This window comes from Crocodylus siamensis, chromosome 3 (genome assembly GCF_052110815.1).
Source record: "Crocodylus siamensis isolate JL-2025a chromosome 3, ASM5211081v1, whole genome shotgun sequence".
Classification (NCBI taxonomy): domain Eukaryota; kingdom Metazoa; phylum Chordata; order Crocodylia; family Crocodylidae; genus Crocodylus; species Crocodylus siamensis.
This window is the reverse complement of record NC_143397.1, coordinates 170052422-170078628: the sequence shown is the minus strand read 5'-3', so window position 1 is coordinate 170078628 and position 26207 is coordinate 170052422. Positions and strand designations below refer to the sequence as shown.

General features: G+C 42.0%; 1 protein-coding gene across 3 annotated transcripts in view; it reads right to left on the bottom strand.

The window, feature by feature from the left end:
* The window catches only part of EPB41L3 (erythrocyte membrane protein band 4.1 like 3), a 139936-nt gene that overhangs the window by 65927 nt on the left and 47802 nt on the right, over positions 1 to 26207 (bottom strand). For 2 of the 3 annotated variants that reach the window (XM_090039728.1, XM_090039729.1), the window contains exon 1: positions 23690 to 23824. In XM_090039728.1, coding sequence (XP_089895854.1) covers positions 23690 to 23743 — 54 coding nt within the window. In that variant the 5' untranslated portion in view covers positions 23744 to 23824. Of the gene's footprint in view, positions 1 to 23689; positions 23882 to 26207 lie in introns of those variants that run through there. The other variant, XM_090039730.1, reaches the window with a different exon arrangement.

The following is a 26207-nucleotide window of genomic DNA, read 5'->3' as shown; positions in this document are numbered from 1 at the left end:
CTCTACTACAGTCTCCCAATGGGAGTATCTCCACTACACAATTTATGTTGATGGGAACTGCTCTCAGACCCTCCTTCTAGCTTGCCCCTATGACCTTTTGGCTAGAGGCAAGTGAAATTAGGAGGCAACTGAACACCAAAGCCTCCAGGCTTGCACAAAGGGTGTCTGACATGGATCTGGGAGTACCTGAAGCCCCAGGCAAAAGAGAATGGAGGGAAGATACATACCAGTGATAGTTATACAGACTTGAACAGCTGAGCTTTTACAAAAGGCTTTCCATCAGCATGTTTGCCCAATATGGGCCATATGTAGTTATGTTCAGTGTTGGCTGCATTTAATCAACTTCAGAGTTGGTTTCCATTATTGAACACATGATGATTTTCACAGCAGTTTAATGATAGACAATATACTTAAGGAGGTTTCCTTGTACTCAAATGTAAGATGAGGGGCATTTCCCCCCATGCTGATTGGACAAAAATCCCATACCTTGTATGCGAGAAAATATGGTAACCTTATAGCTGCATCACTGTCTTTTGGGATAGGTCATACAGATCTGAAGTCTTCCTCAGTCTCTCATACCACAGCCTTCATTCAATACAAAGGTGACCCACTGACTTGGACATAAGCCCTCCTAACCCACATATTTCGGAAAGAAAACGTGAGTGAAAGAACACATTACACATCAGATGTGAAAGAACAGTCTGAAAATTAACATGCTTCCACTTAACATTCCAAGGATAATGGGATTATTAAAAAGTCAATTATTTGTACTTGTTAACATCAGAATATAATAGCCGATGTTTTGCAAAGACAGGAAATAATGAAAGCATTTCCCTTCACTTGCACATTTGTGTTATGCATTTTGCTTGTTGAGATGAATGGATGTAATAGAGACATTTAGGCTTTTGTTGCACACAAATTTTCACTTCAGACACCAAAATAAATATTGTGCCTTTTTGTCTGCAAACATATATTAAGAAAGTATTAAGTATTAAGAAACCCAAAAATCTGCCATTAAAATGAAACGTCACTATGCATGTATGCATGCATGCGTTTTATTGATATATTAACAATTTTAAAGCAATTTGGAAGCCTAACAGTCCCTCAATCATTATAAGAAAAAAAATTCAAACTACCTATAAATGTTAGTACTTGATTTTGGGTTTTTTATTATGGAAAATCAGTTCCCCCATCACCCTTTGCTCACCAGGACACAGGTACAGGCCCCTCATTCCCCAATCACAGCCCCCTGCCCCCTTCCAGAGGGGCCCCCCAGCTGCTAGAGCTATGGAGCCAGGGATCCGGTTCTGTAGCGCCCTGCCCCCCACAGCAATGCCCAAGTCCCAGCTGCTGCAGCAGAGCTGGGTCCTCCTTCCCCCACGGGTGGCTTGATGTGAGCAGAGCCCATAGGAGGTGGGGGGGGGCAGGTGTGGGCTGCCCACTGCAGGCTTGGACTACTCGAGCTTCTCTGCCTGGCCCCACTCTGGACTACCACACTGGGTCTCTCCTGCTGGGCCATGGAGGCCCGGGGGGAGGGCAGCAGGGCAGGGAGCCCTGAGCCCATAGCAGCCAACATGCATCTGCCCCATACACAGATCTGAAGAGCATCTGCCCCCCCTCCCGCCCTTCTCCAGGAGTATGTGCAGTGGCAGGGAGCCAGCCCGCTCCCACCTCCTGGATGAACTGCCCATGGCTCCATCCTACTCCCTGCCAGGACTCTGCAGCAGCCCCAACTCCAGCCCAACTCCCTCCCTAAATGGCCTTCAATTTCCTTCCCCCCCCCCCCAAACTTACCTGCAGGAGCTGCTTTCTTGGCTGCTTGATGGCCAGATGCAAACATACACGTGTAGATGCACATAGTGCCCCCTGCCTGCTTGACCTCCTCTTGCTCCCCCCCAGCCCCTTTCAGACTGGAATTATGCCAGCCTGCAGAGAGCTCTTTGCAAAACTAGAAAATCCATGTGTTTCTCCATTAAAATAAAAAAATCTAAGGTTTTCTTGGTTAAAAGGGAAAATCCGCAGTTTTTTCCCCATTTTCCCCATGCAAAACAGAAAACATGGATCCCTTCTGATTAGAGATAGACTTGTCTCTGCAGGGTTTACACAAGTACATGGTGGTTCCCCTATCCAAGTCCTTTTTGTACTCTTCTCTTATGACAACCTATTCTGGGAGTAGGACATGTCTGGCACAGATAGCATCTCAGCAAGCTTTGTCCCAAAGGAGGATACCCCTGGGTTGGGGGAATTTCATGCCAGCCCTTTTAAAACTGAATCCAGAGCTGTAAATTTATCTGCCATGTGCGATTCACACCTAAATGCATGTATCTACAATTACTAAAGTGTCCATTACACTCCCCTCTACATACCTGAGTAAATGGCAGAGTAGTAAACCCCTACTCTATTTTTAATCACAAGTTGATTACTTTCACCCTGCTGATGTACCAGACAAAAGCAGAGCAGGTGAAGATCACAAAACACTCATCTTCCAAGAAATTTAAGTGATTAGAGCAACTGAAACACCACACTTCACAGAAAAGCTATTTTTGTATGCAATACTGCAGTCTCATGTGTATATAAAATGCTGAACAAGGAAGAAAAAAAAAACCATAGCTGACTGCAGCAGGCAAGGGTTGTCTTTGCTTTCCAAAAGCAATGATAAGAGATCATATTCAACACAGGAACTGTGAGCAGGGAAAAAAGAAAAGAGGAAAATACAAGCAGCTAGCTCCAAATGAATGTAAGAGAAGCTAGCTCTTCTCTCAACGGTAACTACAAGGTCAGGACAGAAGAGTGAATGGAAACATTTTTCGCTCTCTAAATGAGAGAAGGAACATGGAAGTGCAAGTTAAAATGATTGCCTCCAGCCATAATATTAACTTTAAAAGTTTTGTAAATTTGGCTTGTGTACCTATTTACATGCTTCAAATTCTGTTCTCCTCAGAACCGTTGCCAAGCTGCCAGTGAAGCCCCTAGACACATAACATTAGCACCCAGCCCTTATCAGGCTGTTTAATTCAATGCAATTTTTATACCAGCTCCAGTGGGTCTATTCAGACAAAGAGATTAATAACTTCCAACACTGATAGAAATAATTGAACCTTAAATGAATTTGAGGTTAACTGGTTCACATTCCTAATTAGCATTTATACTTTCCATTGGGTCTTAACAATATAAATGTGCCTGCTTGCTCTAGTTTTGGATAGTATAATGCATTTTGACATATTAGCACAGATGTCTTCCATGACCTTTCTTCTTCTTTTTGGTGCAGAGTTACTGGCTACTTCACCTTTTACAATGTGCATTGTGACAAAATTAATATTTCACTGTAACAGCATCTGATCTAATAACTATATCTAGTGGAATTTTGTCCAAATTCAAATGGTAGGATATGGCTTTACAAATGTTGTGGGGTATTTCTGTATGCAGTTGTGTTTTACACTGCAAAAGTCACAATGCAGTCACCTTTTGTACACCTGAAAGAGTGTGTGCAAGTCAGAGTAAACATGTATGTACAAATAAGCAGCATGCATAAGATTTCCTATCCTCCATATTCTGAAACTATCTTTCCATCAGAAACAAGCCCGAGTCCTTAGCCATTTGTCAGGAATAAGTTGCAGTTAATGCAATGAGCATTCTCTTTCCAATCAATATCTGAAATATTGATTAAATGGCACTGTGATGACAATGCAGTCACTACTCCTTTCCTTGTACAACAGAAGTCTAAGACAAAATTGACTCCAGCCTCATGCAAGTAGTTTTTACTCAAATAATTAGCTATACTGAAGTCAGTGGAATGAATCAGATGTATACAAGTTTCTAGGATTAGGTTCATTACCTTTATTTCGTCTAAATTCTCCATTATACTAGTATGCATCTTAGTGCCTCCCAAATACTTATTAGAGCAAGACTATTTCCCACACAGTAGGAAAATCAGTCTGATTAGTTTATGAGCTATTTGTTTAGTTTGTTTTTCGCTTGCTTATTGTCACTGTTTACATGTGTGAAGCAACACATTTTGGATGTAGCTCCAAATGCAAATGAAGCCCAAAGGCACATCTCACATCTTTGAAACTGACTTCCTGAGTCTAATCAGGCTTGTCCAATATGAAGCCCTAAAATCTGACCTTCTAGGACAGTAATGCTCAACATGATTTGCCCACCAGGCTGGATGGGCAGTATCTGGTTTGTCTACAGACTGGATCTGGCTGGTGGTCCCCATCTGGCACTCAGGACAGATGTGGCAGACCCCATCTGGCTGTGCAGAGGGGGAAGGAGGACAGCCCAGCCCCAGTTAAGCCCCACAGGGGACAGGGGCATGGGCCATCCCCAATTGAACTGTGGGGGAGAGGGAGAAGGGAGGGGGCATGGCCTGGACCTGATCCAGCTGCAGGGAGGAAAGTAGGGGTAGAGGAAGAGGTGCAGCCTGGCTCCAACCCACCACATGGGAATTTGGTGGGGGGAAGGTGGTTATATTATTTGCAATTGCTCCCCCACCACCAAATGTCTTGGCCTGTAGGGAGCTCTGGGCCAGATGTGATGGTTCTGTAAGCTGCATTTGGCCTGCAGGCCAGAGGTTGGCACTCCTGCTCTAAGAACCATGTTAAAAACAACATCTGTATTTGACAGTCTGTGATGTGTGGAACTGAGAAACTACTGCAGAAACTGAGATTAAAGTTTTGACCAGGAAGTTTCCAGTTAGAAGAGGTGGTTTAATTAAAATTAATTCTCCCTATTTTCCCCCCATTGACTGGAAAATTTGAAAGAGAGAAAAAAAAAATCATTTTGAATGGACTTAATGCAGGGGTGGGAAAAATATGGTCTGCAGGCCAGATTCAGTCTGCCAAGGGATTCTATCTGGCCCATGGTGGGTCCCTTGAGCAGCCCCAACTGTGGCGATTGCAGCTGGTCCCAGTGCCCCTGGGTGTGCAGTGAGGTGGAGGCAGCCAGACTCAGCTTCCTGGCAGCTCACTCTGCCCAGCTGCTGCTGCTACTCTATCCCATACACACCTTTGGGGATGCTGGACAGACCAGACAGGGTCTCCATGAAGACAGGCCCAGGACCCCCATGGGCAAGGTGCACTCAGTAAGGTGGATGGGACAGGGCCATGGGTGTGAGGGGAGCAGCATCTGGGAGTGGGACCTTTGCACAGGGGCCAGGATCATAGGGTGGTGACAGCATGAGGCCAGGACCCAGCTATGATCCATCTCCCTGCCCATGGAACTGATGCGCATTGCAGAGATGTGCACAGGTCACATGTCTTCCCTAGGCCTTGCACTGTTACCATCTTGCAATCCCAGCCTCAGCCCCAGCCTGCAATCCTGTCCCGCTCCCAGACACCACTCCCTGCCCATTGGTAGCACCATCCCATCCACCCGGTCAAGCACACCCTGCCCAAGAGGATACCAGGAGACCCCATCCACCCACCCACTCCATCCAGTGCCCCTAGTAGTGCATGCAGGTCAGATGGGTCCAAACCTGAATACTATCAATTGCTTGCACTACCCACTCTCGCCCTCTGCACCAAGTCAAAATCCCTCATCCCTAGCTTGCAACAGCTCACCAAAGCTCCGTAAGTGGCCCTCCAGCCCAAATAATTGCCCACCCTGACAATATCATTTTACCCTCAGGTGTTTTCTCCCCAGTCTTTTACTTTCATCATTAAAAAATTAAAAATAAAGAAAGACTAAAAGAAAAGTCCATGAAAGCAAGTTTCTCCTCATCCTATTGTTTTCTAGCAAGGAATTCATATGACTACAGTCCTGACATACAAAGGGGCACCACAAAGGGAGCAAAACATGTTTGAGAAAATGCCCCCACCTGATTTCTTTACATTGATCTTTGAGATAAGATTTGGTCCCTAGCCTGAAAAAAGTAATGGACTTTACTACTCTATTTTCACATCCTGTGAAAGCAATTGCCTCCTGCACTGATAAGTAGCCAGTTCTACTTATCTATTCATACATGGGCAGCTTATGGTGGGAGACTAACATTACAGAAGGTTTTGAATACAAGAGCAGAGACCCTGAGCTGATGCAACATTCACACATACTACACTTGCATCAAGTACTGAAACCATTCTGTACATTATTGTGAGGGGGCCAGGACCCCGCGGGGCCCTGCCCGAGAAAAGAACCCCGGAGTTCCGCCGCGTTTCCGGGTCCGGACCCGGAAGCCCGGCCGGGAACTTAATGTTTCCCGGAACCTGAACCGCGCCGGCGCGGGACCGGCGCGGGAAGATAAAAGGGAAACGCTTACCCCGAGCAGGAGAGGACGGAGGCGCCAGCCGGAGCCTACTCCAGGAGCCGTGGAGCCGGGACTTGCGGAGCCGGGCGCGGAGGAGCCAGGAACGGCGGAGCCAAGTGCGGCGAGGCTGGGAGCCACGAGGTGGGAGCCAGCGGCAGTGGAGCCGGGAGCCGCGGATCCGGAGGCGGTGAGTCCGGGAGCAGCGAAGCCGGGAGCCGCGGATCCGGAGGTGGTGAGTCCGGGAGCAGCGGAGCCGGGAGCCCCGCAGCGGGAGCCGGCGGCTGCGCAGCCGGCCGAGGCGGAGCCGGGAGCCGCGCGGCGGGAGGCAGCAGCAGCGTCCCGGAGGGCGGTGAAGCCCCACACGGCCCCAGAGGGACCCGCGAGACAGGGAACTGCGGAGCTAGGGACCGCAGGAACCCGTGACGACCCGAAGGTAACACAGGCACCGGCGGCCGCCGTGCCGAGGGCAACCGGGAAGGGGGCCACCGACGGGGGAACCCTTCTACAGCGACTTCGGGACACGTGGTCGCGGAAGACGACCCGCGGGTGGGGAGAGCCGGCCGTGTAAAACCCGCTCGGCGGGAGACTTAAGTACAGGGGTTAGGATAACCCCAGACTATAGGAACCAGCGGCACCAGGGGGACTAGGTGCCGCGGGGTCACCGGTGAGGGTCCGGCCGTGGGAGGAACCCCCCCCCCCGCCGGACTGGGACTCAGACAAGGGAGCCCCTCACGGAGGCTCAACCCGGAGGACCGGGCGAGGGTGTAGGGGAGGAGGAGCCCTCAGGACCCCTGGACCTTGGAGGTACTGTACCCCACGTGGACCGCCAGCTTCCCGGCAAGGGTGAACCCCATATTTTCCATCAAGTCGTGGCAGGCGAGAGCGGTGAAGCGGGACGGTCCAACGCGTACCCCTCCTCTCCAGGGGACATCCGGGGATCGGGGTCCCACGGTAAGTGGCACACCCCCATCCCCTTACAATTATTAAAGGAAAGTCTTTTTTTTTTTAATCTTATTACTGATAAATAATAGACCAACACTGTCAAAAATTAACATTTGAAACATGAAAGCAACAGGAACAATGCCCTCTATTTCAATCAAGGTGCTGGTGGCCTGATCCTCAAATCACAGAATCATAGAAAATTAGGGTTAGATGGGACCCCAAAAGGTCATCTAGTACAATCCCCTGCTCAAAGCAGGACTATCCCCAATGAGATCATCCCAGCAAAAGCTTTGTCTAGCTGGGTTTTGAAGACCTCCAAGGATGGAGATTCCATAACCTTTCTAGGTAACCTGTTTGAGTGATTTACTATCCTCTTAGTGAGAAAGTTTTTCCTAATATCTAACTTAAACCTACTTGCTGCAACATGAGACCATTGCTCCTTGTTCTGTCATCTGCCACTGCTGAGAACAGTCTTTTTCCATCCTCTCTGGAACCCCACTTCAGGTAGTTGAAGGCTGTTATTAAATTACCCCCTCAGGCTTCTCTTCTCCAGACTAAAGAAGCCCAGTTCCCTCAGCATCTCCTCACAAGTCATGTGTCCCAGCCCCTGAACCATTTTTGCTGCCCTTCGCTGGATTCTCTTCAATTTGTTTACATCCTTTCTGTAGTGGGGGACCCAAAACTGGACACGGTGCTCCAGATGTGGCCTCACTAGTGTCAAACGGAGGGGAAGAATCACTTCCCTTGATCTGCTGGCAATGCTCCTACCAATGTAGCCCAGTATGCTATTAGCCTCATTAGCAACAAGGGCACACTATTGGCTCATACCAACTTATTGTCCACTGTAACCCCCAGGTCCTTTTTCTGCAGAGCTCCTGCTTAGCCAGGCACTCCCCAACCTGTACACTCGTGCATGGGATTGTTCCGTCCTACATGCAGGACTTTTCACTCATCCTTACTGAACCTTATGAGATTGCTTTCAGTCCAATCTTCCAATTTGCCTAGGTCTCACTGAATACTAGGCCTACCCTCCAGCATATCTACTACTCCCAGCTTGGTGTCATCTGCGAACTTGCTGAGGGTGCACTCTGTGCCATCTTCTAGATTGTTGATGAAGGTACTGAACAAAACCAGATGCTGGGCTGACCAGTGGGGCACTCTACTTGATACCAGCTGTCAACTAGAAAAAGTCATTCATTACTATCCTTTGAGCCTGATGATCCAGACATTTTCTCTGCAATTTCAGTCCATTCTTCCAACCTCTAGGTCCTTAGTTTGCAAGAATATTGTGGGAGACCATATCTAAAGCCTTGCTAAATCAAGGTATATCCTGTCCACTGCTCTCCCCACATCCACAAAGCCAGCTTTCTCATCACAGAAGGCAATCAGGTTGGTCAGGCATGACTTGCCCTTGGAGAATCCGTGCTGATTGCTTCTAATCACCTTCTCTAAACGCCTAGAAATGAATTTCTTGAGGTCCTGCTCCATGATTTTCCCAGGGACTGAGCTGAGGTGAGGCCGAGAGTGTGCTAAGAACCTCAACTGCAAACACGGTCAAGTAATACTTCTTGGAGGTAGTTAGATGTGAAAAAGCCAGCAAAGCTGGCTGATTATTGCAAGACTTGGCACCTCCAGTCAAATGTCACTAAGACAATTTTCAGCAGCTTTTTCCACCTACCCAATACCAATGCTGCCTGGGAACTGAAGATCTACCTGAATGGTCACAGGCTGAGGCATGAAGCACAACCCATCTAGCTGGGCATGATGCTAGACTGTACGTTTAGCTACCATGAACATCTGAAGGACAACAATGAAAATGAAGACGCACAACAACCTCCTTAACAAGCTGGCTGGGTCACCATGGGGTGCAAGAGCTTCAGTCCTAAGGATGTCAGCTCTTGCCATCTTGTATTTTGTGGCAAAGTACTGCACACCAGTCTGGAACCAGTCATCATACACCAAACTTGTCAGCTATATTCAACGATGCACAGCATCTCAGAAACTCTTTGACTGACCCCTCTACCACGGTTCCCAGTCCTGAGCAACATTGTTCCCCCTCACATCCAACGGGAAGTTGAACTAGCAAGCTACTGGAGAAGATCTATGTCAATCCAAGCCTGCTGATGCACAATAGATGATCTCTTAAATGCACATAGTGTACCTCATCACGATACCCACTGTGGTTCAAACTGCCACACCAGGACTTCTCTGGTGGGAGGAAAGGAGGTTGACATTACCAAACAAGTTCCTTATCACAGATCTACAGTTTTCCCACCTGGCTTCAACCTCCCATGCCGTCAGTGGGTCTTGCTGAAACAGTTCCAGACAGGGCAAGGTCTGTGTTCAGCCAACCTCCACTGCTGGGGTCTTTGCAACAATCCAGACTGAAGCTGTGATGAAACAAACACCATGTCGCATACTGTTGATGACGGCCCACTAAGTTCAGTGGCAGACTACAGGAACTGCACATGGACACTAAGAATGTTATTACATGGCTTGGCAACTAGGCGCATACTTGACTGACAACTTTTTAAATATGTAAATTTTGCCTGAGATTTGACCAGCTTGAAAATACAACAGCTTGACAGAAATATCTGCCGGATAGTACAAAGCATTTTATAAAATTCTCATTCAATTACCAAAAATTTAAATAGTTAAAAAAAGTCACAAGTATTTTAAAAAGTTTTACAACAAAAAGGCTAAGATTTAGTAAATAAAAATAAGACTCCCATCCTGCAAAGATTTAGGCAGTAAGCTACAACTTTGCCCAAGGAAGTGTTGCTATTAAAGTCAGTTATCAATGACCTACCCAGCTCTTTACTCCAGCTGCTTATTCTTTTTGGTTTTACAGGGGAAAAAAAAAAAAAATCTGTTTTTAGTTAAAATAGATACAGACTATTATAAACAGATGTTTAGAAGGTCATTGGTTAGACTAGCATAATACTCAAGGATCAGTTTACCAATTAGGTTGCATGTGCACGTGACATATCAAGAATTCACTGTCAATCTTTAAAGCTGCAAAGAATTTGAGCCATAACATTAACTGATTTATTCAAAACATTTTTTGTGGTTCTTAAAAAAAATAAATATTGATTAATTTTTGAGGGTATGGTGTAAACACAGACTTATATAAATGTATGTTAAATGTCTGTGTTAAATTACAGTAGCCAAATTTGCAAAATGCCAGAATATAATCTATTTACTGTTAATACATGATTGGGTATGAGAAATCATTGAAGAAATTAAAAAAATATATTTAAAGTCATAAAAAATGAATAATAGTTTCAGAATCATTTTATATTAATATTCCAAGTAGCTATTCAGTTTCTTTTAACTTGGATCTGTGCCTATTTGCAAAGTTCAATAAATGTCTTGAATGCTAAAAGAAAAAATGCAGTACAGGTATATTTGTTAAATGAAAATTTCACTCTATTTTCAATTACTCCAGTGTTACATGTTTGGTAAATAAGAAAAAAACAACTCATAACAGATTAGGAAGTAACCTGGTGTACAACTAAGAGCCTTTATTTTTTTTCATTTATTTTTTTGTGCATTATGGTGCTATACAATATAAGCTCCTTTACGTTCATCTTTCATTCCTGAAAATACCTACCTTGAAAAGCTAGCTTTTAAAGCATTTAATTCATATAGGGAGATAAATACAGAGAATTTTTTTATACTACAGCAGCATATATGCACCAAGTGTCAATGACATTGCATAACATGATATACTTTCTATTGGGGACAACCTTCTTTAATACTGTTTGAGCTCACAATCCTAAAAAGCCAGCACTAATCTAAAAAAACCCAAAGGACTGCTAAATCCTGCTAAGAAGATTGGTGACCTAGTCCTGCTTCTGGAATCAAACCAAATTAGGATCCTTGCCTGCTGCATCAGCAGCCGAGATCATACTCGAACTAGCAGAATAGGAACATTACATTACTATGTTTATTTGGGAACAGAATACTCATGTTTAGGTATGAAATATCCACCCTCCTAAAAGCTTGTGTTTCAGAATTCAAAGGAATTATTATTTCCACAAAGGAAATGTAGAAATAATAAAAACCACGTACTTAAAAGAGCATGCGACTTTGCACAAAAGGGCATGACAACATGCCACAGTTACACTGGCAGCGTAAATGCATAGTAGCACAGAACTCCTCCTTGTCAAATGCAATAATCATCAAGCACTTGAGCATTCCAAATATATCAACATAATTTCGACTGTAAAAATACAGATTTGATAACAGTTTACAAGTACCATTCTCTGATAAAGAAGAAACAAATGGAAGTTATCCAGGGAATACTTCTGAGACATGGATTCTATTTCCACTCTAGATATTATGCTCATGTATATAAACAGATCACAACAGAAGAGAAATTATTTGAGGTTTTTGAAGCTTTTGACTCAGACAGCAGTTCCTGTATCCAGAGCTCTTGGGATCAGAGGATATTAATTATAAACAAATTTCAAAAAATTCCTTTGTTTTTGTATGCTGAAAATTCCTGTAAAAAGTCTGCAGCAATTAAATGGGTCCACAAGGTCCATACACATCTGCTGAAGCCTTTTAATAGGCGTAATAAATGTGAACATTTCTCTCATACCACATGTTCTCACATGACATCAAGCTCTCTTCTTTCCTATGTGACTGCTAACTATCACCTTCCCACCTCCTGACATATCTATATAGTTCTGTGGCAAGTGATGTACTGATATAAAATAAAGTCTTTTTACAGCATGCAGAGTCAATCAAGCACTTATACCTCATGGATGGCTAATTGCATAGGTCTGCTGTGTTAGCTATAAACGTTTTGCTTATTTTTAAGAAACTGCCATTGCCACTACAGACCAATATATTATGTAATCTTGCCACGTGAACTGCCAGCTATCCCTGACCTACATACATTGTCATGTAGGAGGCAAGTCACAGCAAGCACAGTACATTTTCTGCAATGGAGTGGGCAGCACTGGTTTTCAGATTTAAGGTAGGTATACGTAATCATCATCTAATCTTGGGCTTGTGAGGGAAGACAATTGCCTGGCCTATTTGCTGGCTTTGAAATCTACGGTTTGTTTGTACTCAAGCTCTAACCTTGTCATATCACTGTCACTTCACCATCAACTGAAAAATCACTAAAGACTGGTGTACTGTACTTCTTCTATCAAAGCTTTACTTTACAAGTAGTACCTGTACCTTACCCAGTACCTTGGATCTGATATTTTGTGAGCATTTTATGAGCAGGTGGAGACACTGAAATAGATGAGAAATCCAGAGAACTGTGTTTACCTGGAGAGTCACTCAAATGAGGTACTACGATTTCACACATGGTAACCTCCTATTTTAGAAACTGGGATTTTTTTTTTTTGGTCTCATTAAGCTCAGAGTAGCTGTTTTCACATTGACAGTATCTGGAAAATGGGAGGAGCTATCAATGAGGTGAAAGTTAATTTAGGTTGCTTAAGGGTAAGGTGGGATAGAGAATAGGACAGTTTAGTAACTGGAAAGAAAACAGGTTAGGACATGTGTCAAGAGACAGCAGGGAGTCTCAGCACTGATGTTATTTGACTGGGCATCAAGAAAACTGGTCACACACCTCAAAGGTGAGATAAAGCAGCTATGGCTGGGAAAGACAGAAGAACGAATAGATTGCTCAGAAGTAGCAGGACCCTTCAGTATCTCAGATTTAGTACAAGTTCAGTTTTAGGGAGTAGGAAGGAAAAAGGTAAAGCAGAACTTCAGAACATATTATTACTATGTTATTTATATATTCCAGTACCATTGACCAAGACTAGGTCTTCATTGTATCATACACCGTTTTATTATAACACAACTCTTTGGAATATATGAAACTGCCTCTTATCTCTATAAAAGGCACCTAGAGAGGTGGAGGAAGCTCCATCCTTGGAGGTTTTCCAAACACAGCTAGACAAAGCCTTGGCTGGGATGATCTATTTGAGGATTGTCCTGCTTTGAGTAGGGGGCTGAACTAGATGACCTCCTGAGGTCCCTTCCAACCCTAATTTTTCTCTGATTCTGTGAAATTATGAGTGGAAAGGGAAACAGGGAGAGAAAAAACTCAGCCTCAGGTCAAACTGGCAATGAGCAAAAAAGCCAGAATAAGGTCTATTTGAATGCCCTCCCTGAAAGGGGTTATGGGTTGCAGGAAATCTATCAAACAGGTAGAAAGTCCTTGCCTATACCACAAATAGGAAATGGGCTCATCTGCAATGTTCTAAGGCAAAGGCTCATGTGTGATTTATTTCTAAATAATTTTAAGCATCACCAGGGATCTACTGTAGCTTTTTGTCACAGTTATTCCTGCAGCGTTCTATGGTGCAGAAGGATCATGCTGCCTGAAGCAACCTCTCAGACTGCAAAACAACATGCGCTTCCATATCCATGAAGCTCTCCTCACTGATGTAGACCAAAGAAGGAGTGGCACTGATCTGTCCAATTCTACTCATGGTGACCACAGGGAGCTCCCAAACAATTCAATGGGGGTTGCCCTGGCACAAGGGGAGGAGAAACTTTTTCGGGTCTTACAAACAGCTTAATTACAAGCTGAACCATCAGAGCTGGGTTTCATTAAGCATCTTAAAGAAAAATGAACATTTCTTAGCAGGGATATTTGTCTCCTTCCCTACATCTTATTTCTAATTTGGTCCACTTAGGTCTATTACATTAATCTAACCCAACATTTTTCAGTCAAACTGAAAAATGTATTATTTGCACAGCCCTATGGTTCTTTCCGATTAGCTGAAGCATGAGAAAGCCCAGCTACTGATTTTTAGAATAGTCTGCTTCCTAACCTGCTAGGTATTCAACTTGGACACTAACTAAATTTAAATTTAAATAGAAAACCATAAAAGCATCATAGGTAACTATATTCACTTAGAATATTCTCAAGCATGTAAGATTCCTGCTGACGTGTCAAAATACAGCCTTAACTGAATTCCCTAGCTCATGTACACCTTTCTTGACTCAGGAGTTCAAAGATGACAATATTTCACAGTGAAGCACATTTTTCAAGGATACTCTTGTAAAATGAAAGCTTGTTATGCCATGCATTTTGTAAGCAGTGATCAGGTCAAAAGGAGTGCTAGGAAAAAAGCTTCTCTTGTATATAGGTTTAAGGTTCACATATGAAATCGTGTAAGGGAGACTAAGTTTGGAATTCATTAAATGATTAAAATATGCAATGGATTAATTGAAACTGTAGCCTTTAGATGCATTCTGCCTTCTTATTAAAGTCCCAGCTTTAATATATTCCTCAGCACATGTGAGAAGTTTAACATCATTTCAAAAGTAGGATTATAGTTTTCTGTTAAGGGTCTAAAAGTCAGAGCTATAATGAAGGATTACAGCATGTCACTTAGGCAGAGCTCTACTCTGGGAGTGACACAAAGCTACAAGGAGAAAAGTGTGTCTTCTGGACCTACTTATGCATGCAGCACATTCTGTTTCTCTCAGGATGCCCAGTCATGTTTCCTTTTATGGTACCATAGTAGCAGAGTGCTCCACAACAGATTTGGAGCACTCTAAACACCATTGTGACACAAGGAAATAGTTCCTTAAAGATGCACAACTTGGGTACAAGGCAATTGAACCTCTCTCTCTTGAATCCCCACATCCAAGGTCCAACTTACAGAAAAGCAACCTTCTTACTTATAGCAACCTATACTAGCACCAAAACAGCTTGTGATAATCATGTGAAAAGAGGGAAGTACAGTACAAAGCTTTATCCAGGTCTTCCAGGAAATGGTCTGCATTCTTCTATTTACAGAACATTCTCTAAAAGCAAAGAAAGTTTTATAGGAAATAATATGTGATGCGAGAGGTTCCATGCATATGGCTTAAGTGCATCTCTAAAAGGGAATTCAAGTATACGCTATTGCAAAGCAACACATTATTGGCTTATTCCAGTATACTGTTGTCTTTTTAGATTCCTTTTTAGAAGTGCCTGATATTTCATAAATACTGCAATCTGCCAGTTGTGTCTGGGCATAAAACTTCTAATTTCACTGTAAATTAAGCATGAATATCTGAGTTCACCTAGGGTAAGAAAGGGGAAACGCTTGAAAGAGTAGCACTGTACTAAGAGTACAGTATCTTAATTGTCTTCTCATAAAATGTTCTTAATGAGTGTGTGGGGTTGGCCAGCTCTTCTGTTGAATACAATTACCAATTATTATGCCTCTCAGAATCACTGAAATGACAGGAAGAACTAAATGAAAGATTCCAAAAATGTCTAAATCCCAGAAGAAAGTATATGGGGGGGGGGGAGAGGGGGGGAGGATGATTAATAGAGATCTTAGGGCTATTAATTTTCTAAATTTTCTATTATAGTGCAAGTTATATGGCAATATCTAGACCTGACTTAAATTAGCTCTAGAGATCCCATAAACTGTTAGCATGGAAACTTGTTTTCCTTTCCTGTGACACTGTATGATAAAAAAAGAAAGAATGAGATGAGACTAAAGATTATAAATACATTCTCAATGGGTTTAGAGAGTTGAGCTGTTTGAGAATAAAATGTCAGGCATTTCATAAATAAAGCAGAAGATTAAGAGATTGTACTCCTAGTAGTGTTGCTCTTACAAATGTTTCCCACCTCTTTCCCTAAATTGAATCAGATGTTTGCTTTTGATTTGCAATGAAATTAGAAGTTTTATGCTGAGACAAGTGATTGGCAGGTTGTAGTATTTAATAAATACCTGGCATTTCTAAATATTCTGCCACATATTCATTGCCACACATTCATTGTACATTGTAGCCCTCTGATCTCATGTGGGAAACAGTCTACCATTATCCACAATGATGTGGCTCGAACATAGATTCCAATCCATTTTTGGACGGAACTCTACCTTACAAAATATGGAAAGGACAGGCAGAGAGCTAGATATTCTTAAATCTTTTAACTTGCACTAGAAAACAAAAAGGAGGGGTGGAGAACAACAATGTGGAACAGAAAGTGTTGTACGAAAGCCCTTGGAAACTCCCTACTTGAAGAGGGAGCAGATCAGAAGGAAAAGGGGGAAAAAAAGCTTATTTTCCATTATCTTTTGAAAATTCTGTATTAGGCGATTCAACATCTATATTTCAGGAAATATGAAGTAAATGCATCTTTAGAAAGTGCACCCTTTTGAAAATCCATCTCTTTAAAAAGGCAAATTATATTTATTTTGTTGATTTCTATACCATTTGCATCATTGGTCACATTATCTTCACTTCTTTACTGCAGAGGGATTACTGTGGATTCAAGACCTTGGCTGGGATTGTCTTCACCAGGGAAGATTTCTGATTGTTGCTGAGAAAAGGTCAAGAATGAATGGGGAAAAACAACTGGGCTTGCAGCAGGGGGAGTAAATGATCCATAGCAGTGGTCCTTTTGAGTTGAAAAAAAATGAACTCAATTCCTGTGATTGGTCTCTCTCTCCAAGATTTCTTTTTGGTGTGGAATTCTCATACAGGAAATAAATTTTCTAATTTTACTTTCATTTTACAGGTTAATTGACAGCTATGTTGCAGGTTTAGGTTACAAAATATAGATACAGACTTAGGATTATAGGGCCATAGGAAAGCAGGGCTGGATGGAATCTCACAAGGACATTTAGTCCAGCCCTCTGCTCAAGGCAGAATCTGATTTATGAGGGTCTAAACCATACTCAGCTAAGTGCCTGTCCAACATGCCCTTGAAAATTTCCAAGGATTGAGATTCCATGATGTCTCTATTTCCAATGTTTGATCACTCTCATAAATCAGACAGTTCCTCCTAGTCTCCAACCTATGTTTCCTCTGCCGCAGCTTGAGGCCATTACTCCTAGTCCTGGTCCTCTATGGCCAGACAGAAAAGCCCATCTCCATCCTCTCTATAAATTGCCCTTCAAGTACATGAAGATTGTTATCATATCCCATCACAGTCTTTTTTTCTCCAAGCTAAAGTAACTGTAGTTCTTACAACCATTCCTCTACAGTCTTGCTTCTCAAGCCCCTATTTGTGTTGCTCTGTGCTGAATTCTTCCTAATCTGTCCACATAATTCTTGAAGTGTGGGGTCCAAAACCTGACAAAGGAATCCAGGTGAGGCCTTACCAGGCCTGAACAGACAGAATAATCACTCCCTTGATTTACAAATGACATTCTTGTTGATAAAATCCAGTATTAGGGGTGTGTGAAAAGGGCCATATTTGATTCAGATTCGGCCCGAATTTGGGACATTGATTCGATTAGTTAATTTGGATCACTGTTCCTGATTCAATTTGGCTGAATCCAAATCTGAAGATTCAATGCTAATTCAGTGAATCAATGATTCAGCCATAGACACAGCTTTAAATGTTTCTTCTACATACCTTGAGGTACGAGGCGCGGCTTGTGAACGCTGCAACGGTGGGGCAGGTGGAGCATCCCACTGGAGTGCAGGGGGTCCCCCCACTGTGCTCGGCAGCAAAAACGGAAGTATTTCTGGAAATAGTCCCCCTGCCAGCTCAGTGATCGGCCATGGGGGAACCTTGGGTGCCTCCCTCAGATCCAGGAGGCACTCCATTTAACTTGATGTCATCTGCCAATTTGTTAAGTGCGTACTCAATCCCATCATCCAAATCACTTATGAAATTGTTAAATAATACCAGACCCAGGACAGACCCCTGGGGAACCCCTCAACTTCTCCCAGTAAGACACCGAGGCATCAATGACTATTTGATGAACATGATGATCCAACGCAGTAATATATTCATTCATAGTACTGTCATCTAGTCTGTATTTTCTTAGATTGTTAATGAGAATGACATGAGAGATGGTGTCAGAAGCCTTGCAAAAGTCAAGGTACATCACATCCACTGCTCTACCACCATCTATAGAGCCTATCAACTTGATGGCAGAAGGAAATCAGGTTGGTCAGGCACAACTTGGTCTTCGTGAATTCTTGCTGTTCTTCCTGCTCATCTTGGTCTCTTCTAGGTACTTCATAATGGATTTCCAGAGGACCTACTCCATGATCTTTCCAAGCATCAAAGCCTGGTTGATTGGTCTGCAGTTCCCTGGATCTTTTTCCTTCCCTTTCATAAACATAGGCACTGTATTTGCCCTTTTTCAATCACCTGGGACCTCACCTGACCTCCATGACTTCTCAAAAAGTATAGCTAAGGGCTCTGAAATTACTTGAACCAACTACTTCAGTAGCCTAGGATGCATGCCATCTGGCCCAACATTTTAAAAACACTTAGCTTCTCTAAGTAATCCCTAACCTGTTTTGTTTTTTTTTGTTTTTTTTGTTTTTTTACCACTCCAGAGTATTTGTTTCCTCCCTTATCTTTGCTGCCAACTGCAGCTGTCACTTGGTAGCTGTCCCAACTTGTGAAGACTGAAGTAAAAAAGCCATTAAATCATTCAGCTTTGCCTTCATCACCTGTAAACAGAGTGCCTTCTGCATTCTGTAAGGGACCTACACTTTCTTTGGTTTTCCTCTTACTCCTGACACACTCATAAAAGGCATAAAAACAAATTGTATGTCTCCACGCCAGCTGCATCTGAAATTGTGCCTTGGCCACCTTAATTTTCTCCCTGAATGTCTGTGAGATATCCTTATACTCTTCTCTAGTATTTTCCATCTTTTATAGGATTAATTTTTGAGTTTCAACTCATTGAGATTGCTTCTGGCCTCCTGTTGCACTTCCCATTCTTCTATCACATTGGGAAAGCTTGCTCCCATGGCCTTGAAAGGGCCTCCTTAAAAAGGTACAGTTATCGCTTTTGGACTTCTTTTTCCCCCCTCAGACTTGTGTCCCAGGAGATCCTGTCCTGAGACTTCTACTTGACCAACAGATGCCCTGGTCAATGAATATAAATATACTTGATCACCCTCATCTAAAAGAAAGGAATTCCTAATTAATCCATTTGCTCCTATTAGTAGATTCAGATTACAGAAATGCCATGGAGTTGCTGCATATTTTATGTTTTTTCAGAAGGAAGAATAAGTAGATTTTATTGTCTGTTTTAATTTCTTTCTGGTTTGGAATGCCTTTGTCTATTAAATATATTCCTAAGTCAGTTTATGTATAACACAGATACTGGACAACAGAAAAAGGATGTTTTCAACTCAGTTTTGCAATGCCCATCTTCAAATTCACTCTCTGAATGGAAACATTACAGGCATGCCCACTGTTATTGTCAAAGTGGGTTGTAAAGGTTTAATATATAGTAGAACCAGGACTGTGCACATCTGGATGGCACACAACCCTCTTAATACACAGCAGGTTGCCAGAGATGAGGCCACTCACCTGTCTATTGTCATTTTTGCTCCCAAAAGGTCACTGGACACTCAGCTGGAGCTCATCAGCAACTTCAAAAAGCTAATCAGACAAGTGGCACTCTTTGAAGTAAAAGCCATAGCAAATAGAGGGAGCACCTCAGCAGTTCTGCAAAGCTGTTTTATGTAGCTGTGTATACCTCCAAATCCTTTCCAGCTGCTTCTCTCTGTAAAGAGAAGCATCTAACCTGTGACATATCTGGGTTCTGCTGATTTAGATTTTCTGCCAATATGCCTAGATCACTAATTAAAAATAAGGGGGGGGGGGTGCAATTAATATCCTGGTGCAACATATTGGAAATCAGAGAAAAGAAAACAGGAGGAGATGAAGATGGAAGAAGAGCACCTGACTTAAGAAACAGAAGATGGGAGATAATGGGAGTAAAAAACTTACTGCTGGTGGATCCGAATTTAAGAATACCTGCAATTTTATCTATCAGTTCATTAAATGGATGAGCACATAACTGGTAAGCTGTAGGTTGTTCTCTACCTGAGAACATGATTCTTTTATAAATATTAATATGTTAAAGGTGTCTGTTATCTGCAAAGCAACTTACAGGCTCATTACTTGATTTTGTGTGGCAAGTACTAAAATCTCCCTCAGTCTGTGAAATAAGGGTAATAGAGATGCAATGGTAAATGTTCTGTCTGGGTCCACAAAGGGCAAAACTCGATTTCTAATTCAGGACTATGGGTGTGGACACACAGTATATTGCTACAGAGTAGACTGACTTTACTCCCTGGTAAAACTGAAGCAGATACAAGACAGCCTTACACTGGTAGAATTTAATCCACTCTGGAGAAAAGTAGCCCTCAAAGTCAGGAGTTAACTACAGGCTGATATAAATTACATTGGAGCACCAATTGTACAGGGCTTTACCAGTCAATTTCATCCCAGGATAATCTTTTGCCAAAAGTAAACTGGTTCTCCTGCCACCTAGTGGCTGGAAGCTATAATAGCATCTCCTTGATGTTATTATATACCATGGAGTATTTACTACTTACCTTACTAAACAGTAATCATGTTATGCGTGTACCTTTGGATTTTAGCTTCCTCATTCTTGGCCCTACATCACTCTATTAAATCATGCTCTCTCTCGGTCCATTTTGGGAGGAGTTGTAAAGCATAACCTAATGGCACTAATGGGATATTAATTCTATCATCACCCAGCTGACAGTTTGACACATTACATCTTGACTCATTGTACTTAATATGAAAAATTATCACTATTATAAGAGTAAATTAAGTGGTCAGAAGCATAAGGTGCTATATTTGATTTACATGCGCCTTTAAAAAAAATGGGTGTCTGTTCTTCAGGACTTCACATCATATTTATGCATAAGCTGTTAGGCCTCTCCCTAGACATCTTATTGCTCAGCTCACTAAGATGAACATGGCACAACTGCATCCAGGGATATAATAAATTATCTTTTGAAGCTATCCTTAAAATACTGATAGCACTTTTTGGATAAGTGACAGATGACATTTTACATGTTATAAGATTCTGTCATAATCTCTTTTGATCATTCATATAAACACTACTACTAAGCAGAGCTGCTGTATAAGAAGCTATTCCCTCAAGCTTCTATATGATCTCCTGAAATCTCTTCATCTTCTTTCCAGATACTTAGTCTCCATGGCCTGCTGAACTTCCTCTGGACTTTTTTCCCCTAGAGGTCAGTATGCAGAGTGTAAGAGGAATCATTCCTCTTGACAAAACATGGTTCCCTTCATTTGCAACTGAGCCTTCCGTAGAGCTATTTGATGCTCTATTGAGGTATATTATGTGTTCTTTTGTCCAGTACAATAGCCTGCACTTCTATACAAAAGGCACATAGGCAAGAAAGCCTGGCACAGAATTGCAATACAAGTATCAGTTATATCATAGCATACACAGCTACACATGCCACCCCAACAGCATCTGGGTCTCCTCTAATATGCTTAAATTTTGCCTTTCCACTATGGACTTTTGCTTTGGTGCGTGCAAGTGCTTCCTGGTCATCATATTAAGATCTACCTCAGTGGTTCTCACCCCTCATTACACATGAGGCATCCTTCAGAAAATGCCAGGTCTTAACAGGTCAGATTTTTTTTTTTTTTTTAACACTATGAAATCCTATTTGAAATCTCCAGATTTATCTTTGACCCATGTTTGCAAACCTAACAATACTAACACTGAGTGGCACAACACAATGCTTTGAAAGGATCTCAAGGAACCACAAGATGCTGTGGTGCCCTGGTTGAGAATCACAGATTGATTCTGAAGACGGCCAAAAAAACCCAGACAAACCTACTTTTACACTAGTTACCACTATGAACTTAAGGATATTTTGGTAATCGGAATAGATAAAAACAGTGCAATTCATTCTGGACATTCTGAATTTCTGTTCACACAAGTCAGACAGAACTTGAGAGAGAAATACAACACAATAAATCAATGACATCTACTATTTATGCTAGCACTTTTAACACTTCAGCTCATGCACCGTACAAGGCTGAAGAAAAAAAAAAGTGTGCAATCTAGAAGGAAGCACAATTCAAAAGTATTTCACTTGCATAAATAAAAACCTAACTAAATAAATCTCTCTTTGTACTCCATGTAATGCCTTCATAAAACTTGGCTTGTCAGCTAATATTTTCACAAAACCTCTATCTAGCAAATCTTGCTTGCTTGCCCTCCAAACAGTGACTTATATTTTCCAACTAAGTGACCAAGACTGAAATAGGTTCGAGTTTTCCCAAAGCCAGTATAGCACTTCTTCCAGTGACTATGTTTTTAGTTAACAGTGCCTTCAAGACTACCTCCAGGTAGCTAGTGTAGTATGTCATTATCATCATGAATGTCTGTTTTTTACTATTTTGGCTTCCAGCACCAATTTTCTTTTGTCTGACACTTGGAGCTGTGTTGAAACATTCTAACCACCAAAAGTAAAAATGTACTGAACTGCATAGTTGCCAAATGACTACATACATAATAAAAATCACATCTGCCATGTAAACCTATGCTCTTGGCACTGTAAAAACACATTTGCTCTAAAAAGTACAGAGCAAAGTCATTGGATACAATTTGGAAGTCCTTGCCCTGCCCTCCCTGATGAAGTTGTTGGGATTGTTGATTGAGCTCAACAGAAACTGAATAGATGCTTAGGATTTGGCCCCAAATGCAGTGATCTTTTTACCTTTTAAGGCAGACTTCCCACTATTTGGGGTTACAGCTGACATATTTGGAATGGTGCAATGACTCTTTTTCTGCTTAGAATCTCTCTCTGTCATCTCACCTTCTCTTCTATTCCTTTCCCTCTGGTCTTGTCGTTTTTTTTAATTCTTTTCTCCAAAACTCATGTTTCCTTTATGTATTTTTCCTAGTTCATTTTTTTTGTCCTCATCTAGCCTTAACTCTTCCACCACACCTTTCACCTTCTACCCTAATTTTGCTTTTTCAGTTTCTTCCCCTCCTTCTGGTGGCCCCCCTTTTTTGCCATATACCCCTTAATTATCAAAAGCATCCACTGGTAGAGAATCTATTGGTTTCTCTGTGAGGCCTGGATGCTGCTATGTCATTAAAGGCTGGCATGTTAAAGAGCATCATGCCTAGATGGTGCCTGAAAGGAAGACTGACTGCCTAAAGGAAGCTGCCAACTTCTCCCAGCTACTGAGATTTAGACACAACTAACGCAAACTCCTCTAGAGGCAAAGCATATGCTCAATTCCTCAAATCCCTTCCCCCCCTCCACCAATTACACACAGGCCAACATTATCTTGAGAAAAGACTGAACTGCTCTGCGAGTAACCACCAAATCTGGGAACCGGGAAGCCTTTGGACATAGGAAACTCTCTTTCTTGGATGTCCTTCATTGTCAGTATTCCTGGTGGTACGGTTACACCCCCATGGCCCTTGAATAATGCACATATTCTTGTCTGGGGTAAATCTGTGTTCAGTCTCTTACACAGGACAGTGGAAGGTGGTTAATGTTTGGCACTTCCGAAAAAGAACAGATGCCTTAATTGATCCTTATGGGTTTATAAGTTTAGATTCAGATTTGCCTTTTTGAAAGTTTTAGCTTATGAATCCTTTGAAGTTTAAAAACCAATTTTTCCTCCAGATTATAATGAATTAGGATATACAGGTAACAGAACATAATGCAAAATAAAAGAGACAGTGACAAAACCACGCAAAAATAGAAGTAAAAACCTACCTCCACATCACATGCATATTCAGAGCCATCCAGGAGAGTCACCTTACACTGCATATTTTTGGGTCTTTTGACAATCTTTAAAGGAGATCTGGAGAGTTTGCTAGATGATGATTTTTGGGATAGCTTATCGTCCTCAAACTGCTGGTACTCCAGTTGTTTTGCAGCAGCAAGTTCCTGTTCTTTGTCAGTTGCCTGTGAAGAGAAATTAAAGGAATATGTTTCAATTTCAGATAAAGAACACAGTGTTGTACAAGACAACCATTTAGAGTCACGAAACAACTGAACTCCCACGTGGAAAGAGACCACTTACCAGCAAAGGTTTTAACTGCTATATAAATGATGGACATTAGATACAGATATAGAGATACAGATGTCATCATTTAATGATATTGACAACTATATATCTCTATACATATAAAACTAATGTCCTTTTTGGTGTTTGGGATCAGTAAAACAAGAATTTGCCTACTCAATTGTGCCTCTTTTCATAACTGTCTGTATTCGCTAGCATGTCCTAATCAAATGGCAGACAGATGCATAGACACAAGCAGAAAGCCAAAACTTTATTAACTTACACTGAGAGGAGATACTTCATAACCCCATCACCCAGAAACCAGACTTTTCAGTGTATCCAACATGGGGGTTACAAGGCTCTCCCCCTCAAGCCGGGTTAGACTCTCTTAGTTCAGTCTTCTAAATCCTCTAGTCTTCCCTTCCGCTCTCTCTTACCAGGGAGATAGAGGGGAATCTCCTTCCTCCCCAGGTAGGCACAAGTGCCACCAGCGACACTGAACTAGTGCTAGCTCTTAGGCCTTTTACCCAAGTTGTCAAAAATTAAAAAATCTTATAAATTTGCTAATATTACTTTTCAAAATCCTACACCTCTTTCACCACATGGTGCTTCCATGATAATGTAAAGATGAGAAACCCATTAGGCCTCCAAAACATGGGCTCCAACAGGAAAAAATTCTCCAGCTCTTGAACAGGAGACTGATCAGCCCAGATCATAAAAGGGACCTCTAAGGAGGTAAAGAACTTGCAGCAACACGGGAACCGCTAAAGAACACCATATTGAAGCACAAAACAAATGCATACAAACTGCAAGTAAAGAAAAAGTAAAGTGGATCAAAAGAAGGCTGTCATGGCTCTATAGCCGAATTAGAGGTAGTAAGCAGAAAGAAGGTTTCTTTCAAAAAGTGTAACTCAAATTTTAATGAGGAAAATAAAGAAGAGCATAAACTCTGGCAAATCAGATATAAAACTGCAGTAACACAAGACAAAGTTTAAGAAGATACTTGCTAAAGACACAAAAGATAGCAATAACAATGTATTTAAGTACATTAGAGGCCAGAGACCTGCCAGGGAGTCAATTGGGCCTTTGGATGCAAAACGGGTACAAAGAGATGACAAGGCTATTGACAAGAAATTAAATGCATTCTTTGCATCTGTCTTCCCTGTGGAAGCTGTTAGGGAAATCCCATTGCCAGATACACTCCTTTCTAGGGACAAGACGGTGGAGCTGACCCAAACTGAGATTTGCTGGCATTCACTGTAGGGTCTCAAAGAAGCTCAAATCAGAAAATGCCAAATTCCCAACCGTAGTATGCAACCTATCGTTAAAAAGAACCTTGGTACCAGAGTACTGGAAGGTTGCCAATGTGACTCCCATGTTCTAAAAAAGGCTCTAGGGGAGACACAGAGAACTACAGACTGGTAAACCCAACTTCTGTTCCTGGAAAATTGGTAGAAACCATAAAAAAAAGAAAAAAAAAAGAAAAAAGAAAAAAGAATTGTTCAGCACATGGATGAACATGACTTACTGGGGAGGAACGAAGGTCGCTTTGTCAAAGGGAAATCATGCCTCACCAACCTATTAGGGGCCTTTAAGGGGGTCAATAAGCAGGTAGATTGGGGTGATGTATCCATGGTGCTTAAAAAAAGCACAGGGTGGCTGCACCTTGAATACAGTGCCCTGTTCTGGTCCCCACACCTCAAAAAGGATATAGGAGAATTAGAGAAGGTCCAGAGAAGCATGACAAGGATGGGATGGAGGGGCTGGGCCTATTCAGTTTAAAAAAAAGGGGATGCTTGAATAAGGGACATGATAAGAGTTTACAAAATACTAAGTGATGAAAGGCAAAGAGAAAGTAAATAGGGATTTAATATTTACTGGTCTCACAATATAAGGACTAGGAGTCACAAAATGAAACTAGTAGGTAGTAAGTTTAAAACTAACAAAAAAGTTCTTTTTCACAAAGCATGCAATTAAAGTGTGGAATTCATTGTCACTAGATGTGGAAGCTAACACTTTTAGTGATTTAAAAAGGGGTTGAACATATTTTTGGAGGAAAGGGGCATCAGTAGCTATTGGGCATGGGAGTCAGTCTCTGAATTATAACTTCCTATATCTTAAATGCTGGACGCTGTAAGTGATAGAGGAACAGTAGGAAAAAAACACTTGTCCTTTTCAGTTTACTCCCTTCAAGCATCCACTCTCTGCCACTGAGAGACAGGATAC